This window comes from Pelobates fuscus, chromosome 5 (assembly GCF_036172605.1).
Source record: "Pelobates fuscus isolate aPelFus1 chromosome 5, aPelFus1.pri, whole genome shotgun sequence".
Taxonomy (NCBI): domain Eukaryota; kingdom Metazoa; phylum Chordata; class Amphibia; order Anura; family Pelobatidae; genus Pelobates; species Pelobates fuscus.
Window position 1 is genome coordinate 366,554,449 of NC_086321.1, and position 20,760 is coordinate 366,575,208.

The window sequence follows — 20,760 nt, forward strand, 5'->3', positions numbered from 1 at the left end:
GCTGACATCCATCCCTGGTGGTCCTAGTGGTAAGTGAACTCTCTCGTGAGACCGGCCGGTTGCCACGGCAACGGTCCGGATCTCGCGAGAGAAACCCGGCGGAGCTGCAAGTTAGAGCACCGCCGGGTCCTCTCTCCAGGCAAGCTGGCTCCCTCCCTCTCTCCCCCGCCGGCAGCCGCGTTTGATTGCATGTGGGCCGGTGAGGATCTCCCCGGCCCGTGGCCATCGCGGCCCACGGGCATTTGCCCGGTTTGCCCGATGGCCAGTCCGGGCCTGGATGTAAGATTTAGGATAAAATTAGTCTGTATTAGTTGTACCAACAAGTCTTCTAAGGGGAAAACAACCTTCCGGTAAATCGCTGGAGAATTTAACAGCATCTCTACATAAAAGGGACACTGCAGTGACCAGAACCACTGCAGCTTAATGTCCCTGTAGGTTGAGCACTGTAAGAACTGCCTTGTAACAGCTCTAGTGGCAGTCACTCAGACAGCCACTAGATGTGCTTCCTAGTACACTGCTGCACCATCCAGTCACCTAAACTGGCCAATTCAGGACTATAGTGTCCGGAATACATATTCGTATTCTGACACTATAGTGTTCCTTTAAGATCAGATTGCTTAAATAGCAGCATGCAAGATGTCATGAATAAAGCATTTCACATTAAACTTGGCTCTCGTGTTTAATATCTTCTAACATGCACTTGACGTCTCGTCCTTGATTTGCTTTTCATTTGTGTATGTAATAGTGCACTAAATGCCTATCACGTGTTCTGTTTCCTGTGAAAATGACAGTTTCCTTACAAAACACTTAAACAAATTTGAGAAACACGTTTAAATATTTTATTAGTTGTGCACACATGTGTAAATATACACTGACAGGTGACGTGAATTACATTGATTAGTTCATTACAATGGTGCCTGTCAAGTATGTGCTATATTAGGCAGCGAGTGAACAGCCAGCTCTTGGACATGTTGGAAGCAGAAAAAAATGGGCAAGCAAAATCATCTGAGTGGCTTTGACGAGGTCATGCGCGAGGTATGTTACGCTCTGTACTGGCTAGATGACTGGGTCAGAGCATCTCCAAAACGGCAAGTACTGTGGGGGGTTACTGCGAGGTATGCAGTGCTTAGTTCCTACCAGAAGTGGTGTAAGGAAGGACAACCGGTGAACCGTTGTCATGGGCCCCCAAGACTCATTGATGCTCATGGGGAGCGAAGGCTAACCCATCTGGTCTGATCCCATAGAAGAGGTACTGTAGCTCAAATTGCTGAAAAGCTTAATTCTGGGCACGATAGAAGGGTGTCAGAATACACAGTTTGTGGGGGTGCATAGCCACAGACCAGTCAGAATGCCCATGAAGACTCCAATGCTTACCACCGAAAGTACCTTCAATGGGGACGTGAGCGTCAGAACTAGACCATGGAGCAATGGAAGAAGCTTGCCTGGTCTGATGACTCAGGTATAAGAATTTTATTTAATGCATATGGCCAGGTGTTGCGTGTTCGTTGTTTACCTGGGGAAGAGATGGCAGCAGGGTACTCCAAGGGTAAGTTGCTTGTCTAAATATATATGACATAGACCTTGACCTGGAATATATATCCTCACTGACATTTACAACGTAAATCCTGGATTGATATTTCATGAGTAGATAGCAGAGTGTAACATACCTCGCGCATGGCCTCTGGCCTTCATGACACCACTGACACACTCCCTGCATGGTACTGTAACCTGCAGCACAGCGTGTAATGATGCCCTTGTGCTTTATGGGGACATATGCCAGGTGTCTTCATATTCAAGCAACCAGGGAACTAAAGTGGGACAGGACCCCAAAATCAAGACTTTTAGGAGACCTGGTGTAATGGTGCAAGTAATTATTTGTTTGCGTACCACATATCACCACATTTTGTAAACACAATCTTAAGGGCACATTAAAATTTATTTATTTTCCAAATCATGTTGTGCAAGTGTCTGCAGTTATAACTATATGTCTTAGTAGTATTTAGGGACCCCAGCATATAATATTGCATTACGAGAGAGGCCAACAGTGACTGCAGACAGTTGGGGGCGCATTTCTATAGACCTTTGCTTCTCCGGGGGGCTAGAACACAGAGATGTATGTACTTGACTCAGTTGCGAAATCTGAAAAATTGACAATGAAATTGCAAATTCTAGAATCATAATTGGAAATTCCAAAATCCACCATTTTTATCTTTCAGCTACTTTCAATTAAAGTTTACATTTCCATGGGCTGTAGTACACAATTCACCAATTTAGTGATATTCACCAGAGAGGTGGCTGTAGGAGGTATCAGAGCCCCCGGTAGAAGGAAGCGGTTTCCTCGTGTAATGGCTTTATTATGCGTCAACAGCGTCAGCGTCAACAACCCAGCTAGCTTAACCACTAGCTAGTGTTGCGTGTACATTTTGAGCCTTTCGATACGGTGTATTTCATTTGCATGTCATTTTTGTGCCCTTTGACGTAATCTCCTAAATCATAAATTGATAAATAGGATAGACTGATTAATAGAATTAATAGAAAAAAATCACATTAAATTGTTTTAACGGTAAATCTGTTGTATGTGTAATTACATCGCTTGCAAACGGTAAATGAGGGCAGAATACAGAACAGATTGAAGCAGGACGTTATTTGAAACCGAATCGTCCTGTGAGGTCACGTGTCTATATCTGGATTAGACACGAGAGGCTAAGTTTACTTGTTTGAGGCCGTTAGCACAGCTGGGACCTATTAATAACTTATCTCACATAAGTAGACAAAACGGACACCCTCTGACTGGGAGAGAAGGGACTGTGATTTTACACTTTTCTACCACTTTTTCCGGTGAATAAAAACATTTTTATTTATTTTTTTTCATTAGCACCAAATCACTGTAAGTATATTTTCCAAATTTAATGAAAAATGTTTCATATCAACTATTTTTATTTAAGCTTCTATAGGGGTGTTCTAAAGGGGACATTGTTACACTTAACTACTTGACTAGAAAATTTAATGAATGTATTTTACTTGGGAAATGTATTTCAAATGAAGAAATAGAACATAGCAATGTAGAAATAGCATTAAAAACAAAAATAAAAAATGTAAAATAAATATTAAATAGAAAAAAATCTAAATAATTACATTTTCTAACTAGAAACAAGGATCAACTTTGCTAAAATTGTGTTCTCAACAGAATTCCAGTTCAGCTGAAAACCATAATATAATATAATAATAATATAATATAATAATTTATATAATATAATAATAATGTAATAATTTATATATAATCTACAAATATTTAGTCCAGCCTAACTGCATTTTGAAGTGCCCTGTGGTCCGTTCAGCTGTCAAAGACGTTTATGTATTTTGGATCCAATTAACAGAGTTATGAAAGTCACATTAGAGAAGGTCACGTTTAAGGCCAGAGTAATCAAACTGAAAGCATTTCTAAATTTCCAGTTTGTCTATTTTGTCCTTAAATTGGAAACTCACTTGAAATTCACCTCGAATTCTGACTATGGTAAATAACCCTGTAAGTGTTTGGTTACAGATTCTCAAAAGGACAGAGGAACAAGCAAACAGGATTAGGGGTCATCATTCTGCGCTGCTATCGATTTGAGGGCATTTTTTTTTATCATCCGGTATTTAAATGGGAAGAAGCAAAAAGTGCTATTTGGTTTGAAAGTAGTAAATATATACATTGATTTTATTACTTTATACAGCGTATTCCCTAAAGCAGGGGTAGGCAAATGTTGACACTTGTTGTGGACTACATCTCCCCTGATGCTTTGCAAGCACAGTGTAAGAGCATCATGGGTGGTGTAGTCCACAACATCTAGAGTTTCTGAAAAGTCACAGTTCCTTGTTCCTTTACCCCCAGTAACTGCAACTGATACATTTTTAGGAGTATAAATCAATGCGTGATGTCGTTGTCCCATGATGGCTCAGACCTGCTCATTCTGTACAAGCTCGCGCATGCTCTGTGATTTTGTCCAGCTGTGCGTGTGCGTGTATTGTGCATGTACCGTGCATGCGGCACTGCAGGAGTCAACTAGTTTGCCTGCTTTGCCTGGTGTGCATGTAAAATAAAATTTCATCTATAAATATTTTTTTTTAAATGGCATCATCAATAGCTAACTTTTGATCTTAAACTAAAAAGCCACGTGTAAAGAAACGCTTCAGTTATTAGCAGATACAATTATTTGTATTTTGTTTTGTTTTCTCAACTTTGAAATGCCTCTAGAATGGCAAAGCATCATGGAAGTTGTAGTTTTAAAACATCTGGAGGTCTTCCTTTTGAGCACCCCTGCTTTAAACTATAACTACCATTATTCACAGGCAGGCCTTGCGAGGGATTGCAGTTACAGTCCATTGTGGTGATTAGAGATTTGAAGGGCTAATATGCATGCTATTGTGAATAGTGCCATAAAGGCAGTAGCTCCAGGCAAATCTAAATTAGTAAAAGTTCAAAAGTCAGAAAAAGTGATTCCATCGACGGGACCTCTTAAATAATAATAAATTAAAAATCCCCTATTTTTTTCTGTCTCTAAAATGTATTTGATAATTCAGTGATGGCAAACCTTTTTGAGCCCGAGTGCCCAAACCGCAATACATGCCAACTTTTTTTTCCTTAAAGTGCCAACACGGCAATTAAACCTCAATACTGAGGTTTAAGTTTAGAAAAAACAACTCGTACTGTTGTCCGAACTAATTAACAACTTTTGTTTTAAAAGAACACAACAGCAGAGAGTTCAATAATACAAATTTTAAATAATGATATAAATAGATCAAATTAAGCTTATATTTATTAGTATCTCCAACAAATGCAATACATACACACAGAGACTGCTGAATACATACACACAGTCTGCTGAATATACACACACAAGACTGCTGAATACAGAGACTGCTGAGTACACACACACACAGTCTTCTGAATACACATACAGACAGACTGCTGAGTACACACACACACAGACTGCTGAGTACACACACACACACAGACTGCTGAGTACACACACACACAGACTGCTGAGTACACACACACAGACTGCTGAATACATACACAGACTGCTGAATACATACACAGACTGCTGAATACATACACACAGTCTGCTGAATACACACACACACACAGACTGCTGAATACACACAAACACTGCTGAATACATGCACACACACACAGACTGCGGAATACACGCACACACACACAGACTGCTAAATACACACACATACTGCATTGAGGGGTGTAGTTTAAGGGGCATTGAGGGGTGCTGTGTGTGGGGTGCTGTGTGTGTCTGAGGGTTTCTGTGTGCGCTGTGTGTGTGTGTGAGGGGTGCTGTGTGTGTGTGTGAGGGGTGTGTGTGTGTGTGTGTGGGGTGGTGTGTGTGTGTGTGTGAGGGGTGGTGTGTGTGTGTGTGTGTGTGTGTGAGGGGTGGTGTGTGTGTGTGTGTGTGTGTGAGGGGTGCTGTGTGTATGAGTGATGGTGTGAGTGTGTGAGGGGTGGTGTGTGTGTGTGAGACAGGGGTGCTGTGCTGTGTGGGGGGTACGGCTGCTGTGCAGGGGTAGGGGTGCTGTGCTGTGGGGAGTAGGGGTGCTGTGTGTGTTGTGGGGGTGCTATGTGCGGGGTAGGGCTGCTGTGTGTGGGGGGGTAGGGGTGCTGTGTATGGGAGGTAGGGGTGGGGGCGATGCTGGGTGTGGGGGAGGGGTGGGATGCTGGGTGTGGGGAGGGGTACTGTGTGTGGGGGGGTATGGGTACTGTGTGGGGGGTAGGGGTATTGTGTGGGGGGTAGGGGTATTGTGTGGGGGTAGGGGTACTGTGTGGGGGGTAGGGGTACTGTGTGTGTGTGGAGGAGTAGGGGTACTTTGTGGGGGGTATGGGTGCTGTGTGGGGGGTAGGGGTACTGTGTGTTTGGGGGGGTAGGGGTACTCTGTATGGGGGGCAGGGGTGCTGTATGGGGGTAGGGGTGCTGTATGGGGGGGTAGGGGTGCTGTGTGGGGGGGTAGGGGTGCTGTGTGGGGGGGTAGGGGTACTGTGTGGGGGGTAGGGGTACTGTGTGTGGGGGGGTAGGGGTGCTGTGTGAGGGGTAGGGGTACTGTGTGGGGGTAGGGGTACTGTGTGGGGGGGTAGGGGTACTCTGTGGGGGGTGTAGGGGTGCTGTATGGGGGGGTAGGGGTACCGTGTGGGGGGTAGGGGTACTGTGTGGGGGGGTAGGGGTACTGTGTGGGGGGGTAGGGGTACTATGTGTGTGGGGGGTTAGGGGTACTCTGTGAGGGGGGTAGGGGTACTCTGTGGGGGGTAGGGGTGCTGTATGGGGGGGTAGGGGTGCAGTGTGGGGGGGTATTTAAGTAATAAAATACAAAATAAAAAAAAGTATATTAAATTAGTCCCCCCCCTTCCTCCTTCTTACCTCTAATGAAGGAAGGGGGGGACACAGCCATCCCTGGTGGTCCGGTGGTGGCAAGCAGTTTTCCGGGTTGGGAGGCAGGAGAGGGATCTTTGCAGCAGCTCCCCTGTTCTCCCGCGCGATGCTGTGTGGAGCGTTGCCATGGTAACGCGTGGCAACGCTCCACACAGCTTGCTCGCGGGAGGACAGGGGAGCTGCTGCAAAGGTCCCTCCCCTGCCTCCCGACCCGGAAGCAGAGTAGGCGCCTGCCGTTTTGGGCAGGCAGGCGCCTACTCTGCATTATTGGCGAACCTATGGCCGCGTGCCCACAGAAAGGGCCCGGCGTGCCACCTGTGGCACGCGTGCCATAGGTTCGCCATCACTGTGATAATTTGACCCAGAATCATTTGCTATTTGCTTGTCATGTAAAGGGAGTTTTAGTACGATAGTCATACCGAGCAGGTAGAGAAGTGCCAGAATTATTTAAAAATCAGAAAATGTCTAGTAACTGATTATCTGTACATTTCCTAGTCTTTTACCTAGCACTGCCTATCTAAGAAAGAAAATTAAGATTCCAAAGGTGCTCAATTATAAATCACTGTAATATTAAAGGATCACTATAGTGTCAGGAAAACAAAAACGTTTTCCTGACACTATATAACCCTTAGATCCCCCCCCACCCTCAGGGTCCCCTTCCCGCTGGGCTGAGGGGGTTAAAATCAGTTCAGCTACCTACCTTAATCCAGCGCCGGGCTCCCTTGGCGCTGGTGATCTCTCCTCCCCGGCCGACGTCAGCTCCCGAGTGGAGCAGAATGCGAATGCGCAGCAAGACCCGCACGTGCATTCAAACAGTCCATAGGAAAGCATTTTCCTATGGACGTTCTGCACGCTGAATGCGAATTACGCCTCCAGCGTCGCAGAAGCGCCTCTAGCGGCTGTCAGGAAGACAACCACTAGAGGTTGGATTAACCCTGCAATGTAAACAGAGCAGTTTCTCTGAAACTGCTATGTTTACATGTAAAGAGGTCAAAACCTGAGGGACCTGGCACCCAGACCACTTCATTGAGCTGAAGTGGTCTGGGTGACTATAGTGTCCCTTTAAAGGATTCTCTGTCACGTTTTAAATAATATAAATATTGTCTTTAAGACAAGGTGTTCCTGTGGCACTAGCGAGGTGACATTTGGCCACTTTGAACAAATATGTTGAAATGTTGTAAAAGGAAGAGATATCGGTGTAGCGCTCTATCGTAGTGGGTATATGGAAATAAATTAGTAGAAAACCTTGCTGTACCTTAAATAGGTTGGGTATACTATAGAAAGTCCCAGTAGTTTCGGATTTTACCTTAAATAAAAAACACAAATATACAGAACATAGTGTAACCTGTGTACAGAGTAAAATATAAAAATAAAGTGCATAGGTAACTGACTCACACTTTTCTGAGCTAATGTACTAGCTCAGGTATATGCGCCTTAGGGTCCGTAGAGGCGACCCTCACCCTCTTTTTCGTCCCGATTTTTCTCCAGGTGTAGTATCCTAGGTAATGGGTATAGGAGGGAGAATATAGCGTAGTACAGTCTGGTGTATATAGGATATGTTAAGTAGGTAATACCAATATACTCACAAACCCTGAGCCAATATATCGGCTCGCTTCATAAGGTGTATGTGGTTAAGGACCACATTCCTTCTTTATAAAAGCAGGTAGCAATAATAGCCGTAAGTGTTATAAGTATATATAATTAATTTATTGTATAAAAAGTATTTAACATAAATATGTATAAAAAATTGCTATATCAATAAAACAACACTTGTGGCTATATAGCTGGAAAAATGTTCAAATGTTGAACATTTTTCCAGCTGAGGAAGCCAATTTGGTGAAACGCGTCCTGGATGAACAGTGAGCTGACAGAATTGATTTTTGGACTATAGCCACAAGTGTTGTTTTATTGATATAGCAATTTTTTATACATATTTATGTTAAATACTTTTTATACAATAAATTAATTATATATACTTATAACACTTACGGCTATTATTGCTACCTGCTTTTATAAAGAAGGAATGTGGTCCTTAACCACATACACCTTATGAAGCGAGCCGATATATTGGCTCAGGGTTTGTGAGTATATTGGTATTACCTACTTAACATATCCTATATACACCAGACTGTACTACGCTATATTCTCCCTCCTATACCCATTACCTAGGATACTACACCTGGAGAAAAATCGGGACGAAAAAGAGGGTGAGGGTCGCCTCTACGGACCCTAAGGCGCATATACCTGAGCTAGTACATTAGCTCAGAAAAGTGTGAGTCAGTTACCTATGCACTTTATTTTTATATTTTACTCTGTACACAGGTTACACTATGTTCTGTATATTTGTGTTTTTTATTTAAGGTAAAATCCGAAACTACTGGGACTTTCTATAGTATACCCAACCTATTTAAGGTACAGCAAGGTTTTCTACTAATTTATTTCCATATACCCACTACGATAGAGCGCTACACCGATATCTCTTCCTTTTACACTATTTTCTGATAGAAAGATAAGCACGGTGGTATAGCAGCTCACAAAAAATTTGCTCAGGATAACCCAGATTATAAACTAAACATAGAAGCGCTTGTACTTCCCATCTACATGTTGAAATGTTGCTTTAAAGGGACACTATAGTCACCTGAACAACTTCAGCTTAATGAGGTTGTTCAGGTGAGTGCTACAGCTACCCGGAGCCTTTTTCTTGTAAGCACTGTATTTTCTGAGAAAATGCAGTGTTTACATTGGAAGCTTGGAACACCTCTTGTTGCAGTCAATCAGACGGCCACCAGAGGGACTTCCGAGTTCAGAGGCCCTAAAAAGGCCTCTCGTCCGATGCATTCTGGGTGAATGCATCAGACGGGCTATCAGCACACAAAGCACTGTGAACGCGCTTTGTGTGCTGATAGCCTGTCAGCACTGCTGCGGGCGTGGCTTCAGCTGACAGCTTCAGCTTCAGCTGACAGCTGAAGCCCGAACCCACAGGGAGCTGACTGTCCACAATAGTGGTTGAAGGGGGGGGGGGGGAGACCTACTCTCCTTCCCCCCCCGGCCCCCACCGCTGTGCGGCGGGTGGGGGCCCTAAAATTATCAATAAGGGGGGGGACCTACTGTCCCCCCCCCCGGCCCCCACCCCTGTGCGGCGGGTGGGGGCCCTAAAATTATCAATAAGGGGGACCTACTGTCCCCCCCCCCCGGCCCCCACCCCTGTGCGGCGGGTGGGGGCCCTAAAATTAAAATTATCAATAAGGGGGGGACCTATTGTCCCCCCCCGGCCCCCACCCCTGAGCGGTGGGTGGGGGCCCTAAAATTATCGATAAGGGGGGGGGCCTACTGTCCCCCCCGGCCCCCACCCCTGTGCGGCGGGTGGGGGCCCTAAAATTATCAATAAGGGGGGGACCCAGGGGCGTACCTAGAGCATTTGGCACCCGGGGCGGACCCTGAGTGTGGCACCCCCCCCATAATAAAAATGTAAGAAAACACCCACATTTTTTTCAATGTTTTCAATAATATTTATTGCTCACATTTGTAAACTGCTTGTAAAATTTGTAAAATGCGCCAATTTTGTAGAAGGGGGAAGACCAGTGCTTTTGTAGAAAGGGGCTGGTGAGAACCTTATAGAAAACTCCTGCCCTGCCCCTTTCTACAAAGCCCCTTGTCTCGCCCTTCATATAAAAACGCTGCACCCCGATCACATAAATGTCATACACTCCCTACACATAAAAACCCTGCACCCCAATCACATAAATTTCATTCACTCCCTACACATAAAAATCCTGCCCACCCCCTTAATAAAAAACCCTGCACACCCCCTTAATAAAAAACAAAAACGTGCACAACCCCTCTTAATAACAAAAAACCTGCACACCCCCCTTATAAAAACCCTGCACACCCCATTAACAAAAAACAAAAATCTGCAGTGCACATCCTCCCTTAATAAATAGAATACTGCAGCCCCCTTAATAAAAAAAAACCTGCACCCCCATTATTTAAACCTCCCCCTTTAATTCTTTAATCCACAGCCCCCTTTAATTAATCCACACCCCCTTAATTAATACACCCCCCTTAATTAATCCACACACCCTTTAATACACCCCCGTTAATTAATACACCCCCCTTAATTAATCCACACCCCCTTAATTAATACACCCCCCTCAATTAATACACACACCCCTTGATTAATCCTCACTGCCCCTTAATTAATACACCCCCCTTAATTAATACTCCCCCCTTAATTAATACACCCCATTAATTAATACACCCCTTTAATTAATCCTCACTCCCCTTAATTAATCCTCACTTTCCCTTAATTAATACACTCCCCTTAATTAATACACCCCCCTTAATTAATCCACACCCCCCTTAATTAATACACCCCCTTAATTAATCCTCACTGCCCCTTAATTAATCCACCCCCTTAATTAATCCTCACTCCCCCTTAATTAATACACCCCCATTAATTAATCCACACCCCCCTTAATTAATACACCCCCTTAATTAATCCTCACACCCCCCTTAATTAATCCACACCCCCTTAATACACCCCCTTAATTAATACTCACCCCCATTAATTAATACACCCCCCTTAATTAATACACCCCCTTAATTAATCCTCACTCCCCTTAATTAATACACCCCCTAAATTAATACACATCCCTTAATTAATCCTCACTCCCCCCCTTAATTAATACAGCCCCCTTAATTAATCCACACCCCCCTTAATTAATACAGCCCCCTTAATTAATCCACACCCCCCTTAATTAATACACCCCCTTAATTAATCCTCACACCCCCTTAACTTAATTAATCTACACCCCCTTAATTAATACCCCCATTAATTAATACACCCCCCTTAATTAATCCTCACTCCCCCCTTAATTAATACACCCCCTTAATTAATCCACACACCCCTTAATTAATACACCCCCTTAATTAATCCTCACACCCCCCTTAATTAATCCTCACTCCCCCCTTAATTAATACAGCCCCCTTAATTACTCCACACCCCCCTTAATTAATACACCCCCTTAATTAATCCTCACACCCCCCTTAATTAATACACACCCCCTTAATACACCCCCTTAATTAATACTCACCCCAATTAATACACCCCCCTTAATTAATTAATACACCCCCCTTAATTAATCCACCCCCCTTAATTAATCCACACCCCCCTTAATTAATACACCCCCTTAATTAATCCTCACTCCCCCCTTAATTAATCCACACCCCCTTAATTAATACTCACCCCATTAATTAATACACCCCCCCTTAATTAATACACCCCCCTTAATTAATCCTCACCCCTTTAATTAAACCTCCCTCCCCTTCTTTAATTAATCCATTATCCACCCCACCCCCCTTTAATTAATTTAGCCCCATCACATAAAATGACTACTCACATTTTGATGATGCCTTGACCGCCTGAATATCCGTGAAGGCGGGCTGACGGCGCTGCGCACGACGTCATCATGTTGCGCGACGTCGCGGCCCGCAACACTCCTCCCCCTTCTCCTTGAATTAAGTCCCGCCGGGCGCAAAGGTGCTGCGGCTGTGCGCAGCCGCCACAGCGTAATGATGGGGGGTGACACATGACACTGGACGTCATGGCACCCCCCTAGTCAGTGGCACCCGGGGCGGGCCGCCCCCCCCGCCCCCCCCTTAGTACGCCACTGGGGGGACCTACTGTCCCCCCCCGGCCCCCACCCCTGTGCGGCGGGTGGGGGCCCTAAAATTATCAATAAGGGGGGGACCTACTGTCCCCCCCCGGCCCCCACCCCTGTGCGGCGGGTGGGGGCCCTAAAATTATCAATAAGGGGGGGACCTATTGTCCCCCCCCCGGCCCCCACCCCTGAGCGGTGGGTGGGGGCCCTAAAATGATCAATAAGGGGGGGACCTACTGTCCCCCCCGGCCCCCACCCCTGAGCGGTGGGTGGGGGCCCTAAATACAAAGGGGGGGGGGACCCTAGTTAACCCTCCCCCCCCCCCCCCCAAAAAAAAATTATCTCCCTACCTACCCACCCTAAAAATAATGAGGGGGGGAACATTAACTAAAAACCTGTAAAAAAATAAAAAAATAAAAAGAGATAAAAAAAACTTACCATTCGATGTTTTCTTTCTTCTAAAATCTTCTTTCTTCAGCCCAAAAAAGGCCAAATAAAAATCCATAATAACCGACGCAATAAAAAAAAAAAAAAAAAAAAAACCGAGCGCAAAAAAAATAATCCATCTTCACCCATGGAGGGCTCCGCGCAGACTAAGCTCCGCAGGGTGGGCAAGGCTTATAAAGCCTTGCCCCGCCCTGCAATTAGGCTAAGAACACTCTGATTGGTGGGTTTAAACCAATCAGAGTGCTCTTTGTCATTTTACAAGCGTGGGAAAGTTCTTTGGAATTTTCCCACGCTTGTAAAATGACACAGAGCACTGTGATTGGATGGATTTCAAGCCATCCAATCACAGTGCTCTGTGTCATTTTACAAGCGTGGGAAAGTTCTTTGGAATTTTCCCACGCTTGTAAAATGACACAGAGCACTGTGATTGGATGGATTTCAAGCCATCCAATCACAGTGCTCTGTGTCATTTTACAAGCGTGGGAAAGTTCTTTGGAATTTTCCCACGCTTGTAAAATGACACAGAGCACTGTGATTGGATGGATTTCAAGCCATCCAATCACAGTGCTCTGTGTCATTTTACAAGCGTGGGAAAGTTCTTTGGAATTTTCCCACGCTTGTAAAATGACACAGAGCACTGTGATTGGATGGCTTGAAACCCATCCAATCACAGTGCTCTGTGTCATTTTACAAGCGTGGGGAAATTCCAAAGAACTTTCCCACGCTTGTAAAATGACAAAGAGCACTGTGATTGGATGGCTTGAAATCCATCCAATCACAGTGCTCTGTGTCATTTTACAAGCGTGGGAAAATTCCAAAGAACTTTCCCACGCTTGTAAAATGACACAGAGCACTGTGATTGGATGGCTTGAAATCCATCCAATCACAGTGCTCTGTGTCATTTTACAAGCGTGGGAAAATTCCAAAAAACTTTCCCACGCTTGTAAAATGACAAAGAGCACTCTGATTGGCTCAAACCCACCAATCAGAGTGTTCTTAGCCTAATTGCAGGGCGGGGCAAGGCTTTATAAGCCTTCCCCACCCTGCGGAGCTCAGTCTGCGCGGAGCCCTCCATGGGTGAAGATGGATTATTTTTTTTTGCGCTCGTTTTTTTTTTTTTTTTTTTTTAATTGCGTCGGTTATTATGGATTTTTATTTGGCCTTTTTTGGGGCTGAAGAAAGAAGATTTTAGAAGAAAGAAAACATCGAATGGTAAGTTGATTTTATCTCATTTTTTCTTTTTTACAGGTTTTTAGTTAATGGTCCCCCCTCATTATTTTTAGGGTGAGGGGGGTAGGTAGGGAGATATTTTTTTTGGGGGGGGGGAGGGTTAACTAGGGTCCCCCCCCCCCTTTGTATTTAGGGCCCCCACCCACCGCTCAGGGGTGGGGGCCGGGGGGGACAGTAGGTCCCCCCCTTATTGATCATTTTAGGACCCCCACCCACCGCTCAGGGGTGGGGGCCGGGGGGGGACAATAGGTCCCCCCCTTATTGATAATTTTAGGGCCCCCACCCGCCGCACAGGGGTGGGGGCCGGGGGGGGACAGTAGGTCCCCCCTTATTGATAATTGTAGGGCCCCCACCCGCCGCTCAGGGGTGGGGGCCGGGGGGGGGACAGTAGGTCCCCCCCCTCATTGATAATTTTAGGGCCCCCACCCGCCGCACAGGGGTGGGGGCCGGGGGGGGACAGTAGGTCCCCCCCTTATTGATAATTGTAGGGCCCCCACCCGCCGCTCAGGGGTGGGGGCCGGGGGGGGGACAGTAGGTCCCCCCTCATTGATAATTTTAGGGCCCCCACCCGCCGCACAGGGGTGGGGGCCGGGGGGGGACAGTAGGTCCCCCCCTTATTGATAATTTTAGGGCCCCCACCCGCCGCTCAGGGGTGGGGGCCGGGGGGGGCAGTAGGTCCCCCCCCTCATTGATAATTTTAGGGCCCCCACCCGCCGCACAGGGGTGGGGGCCGGGGGGGGACAGTAGGTCCCCCCCCTTATTGATAATTTTAGGGCCCCCACCCGCCGCTCAGGGGTGGGGGCCGGGGGGGGCAGTAGGTCCCCCCCCTCATTGATCATTTTAGGGCCCCCACCCGCCGCACAGGGGTGGGGGCCGGGGGGGGACAGTAGGTCCCCCCCCCTTATTGATAATTTTAGAAAGCGAGCTGAGCTGTCAGTCAGACAGCTCAGCTCGCGAACGCGCATTCCGCGCACATGCGCGGTAAAGCGCTCAGGTTCTTCATAGGGCGGCATTCAATGCCGCTCTATGAAGAACGCGATTGGTCCAGCGCGAAGCCGTCCCATTGGGCCCCGCGATTTCGTCATTTTGACGAAAAAGGGGGCGCGGCCTAGCGGGGAGCTCGGCGCTGGAACGGAGGTAAGTTTTTAATATAAAAACACCAATTTTTTTTTTTTAATTAATGAAAGTTCATATAAAAGCAAGAAGGAAGGCTGGGGGACCTGTCTTTCTTGCTTTTATATGGTGACTATAGAGTCCCTTTAATATAATATTTATTAATTTGAAACATCTCTCTCTTGTTTGAGTGGATGTTCAATGGACTCTGGAACCTTTTACGTTGGGTGATTCCTTATACAAACATTAGCTCTATGACGCCTTACGGGGGTTAGATTCTTCACAATAGCCATCACATCTCGCTCTAAAGCTATTTTCAACCCGTTTTACAAGAAAATCATTTGTTTTCAAGCATCAGTCCTGTGGCTCTGCATTTCTATTATCAAATAATCTAATGTGGGAGCTAGGGATTTGTATCTCTAGTGAAACTGCTTGGGAAACAAAGAATGCGTTGGGTAGACATTAACTGACTAATAAAGTAACTGGAAATGGTGTTCACAAGAATCTATAGAAATGCTAGAAATTTTGTTTCACTGAAATATTTATACCCGACCTTAAAATATTTATACATATATTTATCTCTTTCTCCCATTCTCCAGGAGATCATGGGATTCCTAGCTTTCCTCATTGTGCCTCTGCTTATTTTGGGCATAAGCGGCATTCTTTTTATTTATCGGGAAGTGGTCCGATTAATGTCGAGGTCGGCCATGAAGAATAAAGTAGTTGTGATCACTGATGCAGTTTCCGGGCTTGGGAAAGGTAAATTCTATTTTGATATTTACTGTTCACAGAAATAGACACCAGGTAGTCCCCAAAGCGATAGTGAAACGACATGTTCCATCATCCTTACTAATCTGTGTGCTGGGAAATTAGGGCTCTACAACAGTAGTGGGGATGCTTGCTGGGTCCTCTTAACATTAAACACATTATTCAACCATTTTAACAGAAAATATCCATAGAACCTTTGACAGATGCGACATGCAGCGAGAACGGGGCTAAGTTGCCTCCACACCACAGATCATTGCAATCCAAGGTTGAAATGCGTTGGATGGGTAATGCAGAAATTAATCTTTTATATTATCTGAATAACTGCAGAGGGACTTTGCTTTGGGTGCCAGGAAAGCTTGAATGGTTTAACAACATCCAAAGATGTCTTGCACAATGCCCGATACAATCTGTTGTGTTGGTTAATACCAGTGCTGTGCAAAATTGTACCCACTCTGACTAAATTTACCATATATGCCGTATTATAAGTTGACCCGCAAAAGTTAGAGGTGTATTTCAAATTTGGGCTTCTATTCACCAGATACGTTGACCTCCATAATAATATGCCGACTTAAAGGCCAGCATAAGCAGTAAATTGTAATATGGTAATTGTAATATAATTATACAGCACGTAATATAAGGAGTCAGAGGAGGGTACCAAGGATTGAGGAGTCAGAGTCGAAGCCTTTGTGTATCAACTCCGCAGAAGGTCCACTTTAGTAGATGTTAATTGTATAACACACAGGACTATATTTTCTTATAAGCAAGGACTAATCGATCGAGACTTGGCGCCCTTGTGGCTGGGTTGGTTTTGACGCTATGCTTTGGCATAACTCTAACTTTGGCATTGTTGTGTTTATTCACGATCAGAGTGTTCCCGCGTATTTCATGCCGCTGGCGCCCGGCTGGTTCTGTGCGGTAAGACATGGGAGAAATTGGAAGCTTTACACGATGCATTAATCAGTGTTGCGGATCCCAGTGTGGTAAGTACACATTAAATGTTCACAGCATTTCCTAAGAATTAAACCAACGACCAGGCTTCCCATCAATTCTGGAGTCAAGGTAAAGCGAAATTAATCCCATCCTCATCTAATCTAATTACCTGACCAGCTTCAACCCTACCTTTTGGATTTGGTTGGATCACGTAGCCTTCATTCTACCTAATCTCTTAGCAATGAACACTTTTCTTTAATTTAGTATATTTCTGTTTCTTTCCCTGGCTACGTTTCATGTCAGTCCCTAGATTGATGGACCATCCTCTGTTTAAGATACATTGCCTTAAATGTGGCTTTGATTATTTTTCTAAATTATCAAGAGACCAGCAGGTGAATCGTTTTTTAGATACTGTGTCACATATCAAGTTCGACACTTCTATATGTTGCAATCTGTAGTTTGACTCAGCAGCTGACTGGCTGGCACGGTGGAAGAATATAGGCCATCCGCGTTTTTTGTATCTCCAAATCTGTTGCAAAGGCAAACATAGCCTAAATTAAATGAATCCAGTATCCTTGAAATGTGAATCACGTGGCAGCAAATTTACATTACACTTGCTGCAGGAAATCACAGCCATTCACGTAGACTATGGGTAAAACAGTAGAAGATATAAGAATTCTAAAAGGTCATATGGAGAATTTTGATTATGCAAAGATAACCATTGTAAGTGTGTAGATGTTAACCAGCACCTACATGTACAGTTGTTTACTCCAAGATAACACTGTTTACCGATCACTCAAAACAACAACTATGTCTAAAGTAGATCACAATTTCCTTAACTCAATCCCACCGAGTGCTGCTAAATATTCAGAAACCATTCTCAAAAAGAATTCGCAAACTTCAAAACATTCATAAAATCCTAACAATTCATTCCACCGGAGCGATCTCTGTATTATCTACTTATTATCTCATGTCTTTTCCCAGACTTTCACACCTAAACTTGTTTTCCTGGATATCGGGGATATTCATACCATTCAAGAAGTAGGAAAAGAGATTTTGGATTGCTATGGATGTGTGGATGTGTTAATCAATAATGCAAGTATGAAGATAAAAGGACCAGCACACAGCGTCACCCTCGAACTGGACAGGAAGATCATGGATGCCAATTACTTCGGTCCCATTACCTTAATAAAAGGTACGTGGGATCCTGTTTTAGCCAAATTCGGGATTGTAAAATAAGATTCTAAAAGTTTGTTTTGCTTTTTATTATAGATTAGCAGAATATATCTAGATGTTAAGAATCAGTTTCCCCCTGTACACCTTGGGAAGGGGGATCAGGACTGCTGCCCATGTATGGGGGGGGGGGAGGCTGGGCTAAATTGGATAAAATGTTGCAAAGATATGGGGTTTGGGGAGAGGAGTGGGGAGGAGACTTACCAGTCAGCAGAGACTCTGGAGGAAACTGCTGAAAATTTCTGTGCTGGCTGGATTAGGCCCTGTGAAAAAATAAGAACGTTTGTTAGTCCCTGCATTGCAATCTGTCATCCTGTGCCCCCTCCACATACCCGCACGCATGGCCCACATGTCGGAACCTGATCTGCTGAGGCTGCTGCAGGAGTACCAGGTCTCCCATGGTCGGGGAGCACTGGAGGCGTTGATGTCCGGTTCACGGCGGTCCCTGGGACTGACCCCGAGGCGGCTGTGTCGGTGGATGGAGCTGGCGGGCAGGGGGCCCGGCGGTCGCGGCCTCCGTCGCGCTTATCGCCTAGCCTGGTGCGACACGGTGAGAGGAGAAGTTGGCGGAGTCGGGAGAGCAGAGGTGCCGGAGCTGCGGTGGCGACGTCCCCAGCGCTGGAAGGAGGTAGATCCCGGCCAGTCGGAGCGGAGAGGGTCCAAGATGGCGGCGAGGAAGATGGCGCCGGCATCACCGGAAGATCGCGCAGTCCGACAGTCCCACAGGAAGTGACGTCAGCACGCACGGCACGTAGCGTGCGTACGTCCTCCAATGAAGTCATTGCGCACAGCGGGTACGTGACGTTGCCGCGGGGAGGAGCGCGGACGTCACAGGCTGTGTGGCTGCAGAGTGCGCCGGAAGTTGGACCCGGAAGCAGGAGAGCCGGACCGCGGGCGGGCCAAGCAGGCTACCGCGGGTCCCCGGAAGTATCGGAAGGAGGGAGCACAGAGTCTGCATCTGATAATGAGAAGTTCCATGGAGTCCCAGGGCCAGGTCCTGCCCCAACGCCCAGTGAGTATTGCGCTAGCGCTTGGGCTGCGCTGGCAGGGGGGACAAGGGTAGGAAAGGGTGCTCAGTGTAGCGGGCAAGGGTTGCAGGGGCAGGGGGAAGTAGTTAGCTTGCTGAGGGCTGTCCTGGAGAGGCTTCCTGGTGGGGGCCCCCCTTTGCCGCAGTAACCCCTCCTGTGGCTGTCAGTCAAGCAGGCGTGGCGGCCGTAGCTCGCCCGTGCCTGCCGGGGTGTGAATTGTCACCCCTGGGGATGCACATTCCCTTGGACGTCAAGGACAAAATTTTAAGGGGTGAGTTTGTTGATCTCCTCTCCTTGGGGAGATGGTGGAAGTTGAAAAAGGTAAGCAGTTGCCGCGTACCTTTGGGAATTGGCTCCAGGGCTTCTGTGTGTACGCGGGTATTCTCTCGCGGCGGTGGCCAGAGCGGGCGCCGTCATTATTCGGATATTTGGATTTGATTTGGGGGGCCTATAACATTTTGGGGGTGAGTGCTGGTTTCGTTATGACCAGCAGTTTCGCCAGAAAATGGCGGTGAGTCCCGGTATGGATTTTGGGGTGCACATTGAAGATCTTTCATCGGAGGCAGGGAGATTGCGTAACACGCTGGCTCTTCTGGAGAACTTATGTGCAGCAGGTAAGTCGGCGGCGGTCGCAGGGCGTCACTTGGCCGCCCTTTCCTTTTTATTTCAATGGTTTGGTTGGCAGGATGCTACAAAGGCCTTCTGCGTTGTGCGGGCCTTGAAGGGTTGGAAGAAGAGCCGTCGCCCTGATGCTCGACGACCCATCTCCTTCGAGGTGCTATATAGGTTGTTAGAATTTCTGCTGCAGGTCTGTTTTTCGGGGTACGAGGTTCGGGGTATGAGGTTCTACTGTTTCGGGTGGCATTTTTGTTATGCTTTTTTGGGGCCCTTCGGGTCAGGGAACTGGTGGCCCCTTGGGCCAATGCGCCAGCGGCACTGCTACTGTCGGATGTCTCGATCTCTGACCATGGGTTGGTGCTGTCAATTCGACGGGCTAAGACTGACTCCAAAGGAGTGGGGGCGCGAGTTAGCATAGGCAGGACAGGCAGTCCATTTTGTCCCGTCGGGATGGTCCGAGAGTTCCTGACAGCGCGGGGAGATGAAGAGGGGTCCCTTCTTCATCGGGAGGGGACCTCTCTGAGTCGTTTCCAATTTTCGCGGGTTCTGTGGTCCTGTGTGAGCGGAGTGGGGTTGGACCCGTCCTCTTATACTACCCACTCCTTTCACATTGGGGCTTAGGAGGATGCGCTTAAGCACTTGGGCAGGTGGCAGTCAGGTTGTTTTCAGCTGTATGTTCTGCCTCATATGTTATAACCGACTCCCTGTTCTTCTTCTTGTTGTCTTTGTTGTTGTCTGTTTGTTTTCGCAGGCGTGGTTACCAGGTACGGGTTAACCGCCCAACAGCTGACAGGTCATGGTTATTGGAATTGAATTAATAAAGCTGTGGCCGTTGCCCTTATCCACAAGAAAAGTGTGTGGTGTCTTATTGGGAGGGCAACGGGAAGGTAAAAGGAGGATGGGTCAGCAGTCATATGTAAAAATATTTGGACCAACGCTAACCTGGCCAGTGTGTTATGAATTTGTGGGCGTTCGGCCTTGTACATGTTCCGGACGATGCTTTTAGCTTTCATGGTATTTGCTCCACTCAGAACTGTTTCCTCCTTTCTTCCCTAAACACTTTCATAAACGGTGGAGCGTTGGGATATTATTTATATAACCTTAATAAATAAGGCACTTGTTATCTCATGTTTTGCAAAAGTATTTAATTTGCCAAAGAACAGACGTAAGGACTGTGCAAATTAGAGAGATTTATTTTATAAATTCATGGACAGGATAAAAAAAAAAAAAATCCAGGGAAAGCAATCCTACTGTACACAGTAATGATTATTAGACCCGTATCCATTAATTTAACCTGCTGGTTCATAACTTAGTCAG

General features: G+C 46.2%; 1 protein-coding gene across 2 annotated transcripts in view; it reads left to right on the plus strand.

Moving 5' to 3' along the window:
• Nucleotides 1–2,711: 2,711 nt before the first annotated feature.
• The window catches only part of DHRS7C (dehydrogenase/reductase 7C), a 35,301-nt gene continuing 17,252 nt past the window's right edge, over nucleotides 2,712–20,760 (plus strand). Inside the window, exons 1-4 of one of the 2 annotated variants that reach the window (XM_063456080.1) lie at nucleotides 2,712–2,887; nucleotides 15,466–15,625; nucleotides 16,502–16,614; nucleotides 17,549–17,759. In XM_063456080.1, coding sequence (XP_063312150.1) covers nucleotides 15,472–15,625; nucleotides 16,502–16,614; nucleotides 17,549–17,759 — 478 coding nt within the window. In that variant the 5' untranslated portion in view covers nucleotides 2,712–2,887; nucleotides 15,466–15,471. The remainder of the gene's footprint in view (nucleotides 2,888–15,465; nucleotides 15,626–16,501; nucleotides 16,615–17,548; nucleotides 17,760–20,760) is intronic. The other variant, XM_063456081.1, reaches the window with a different exon arrangement.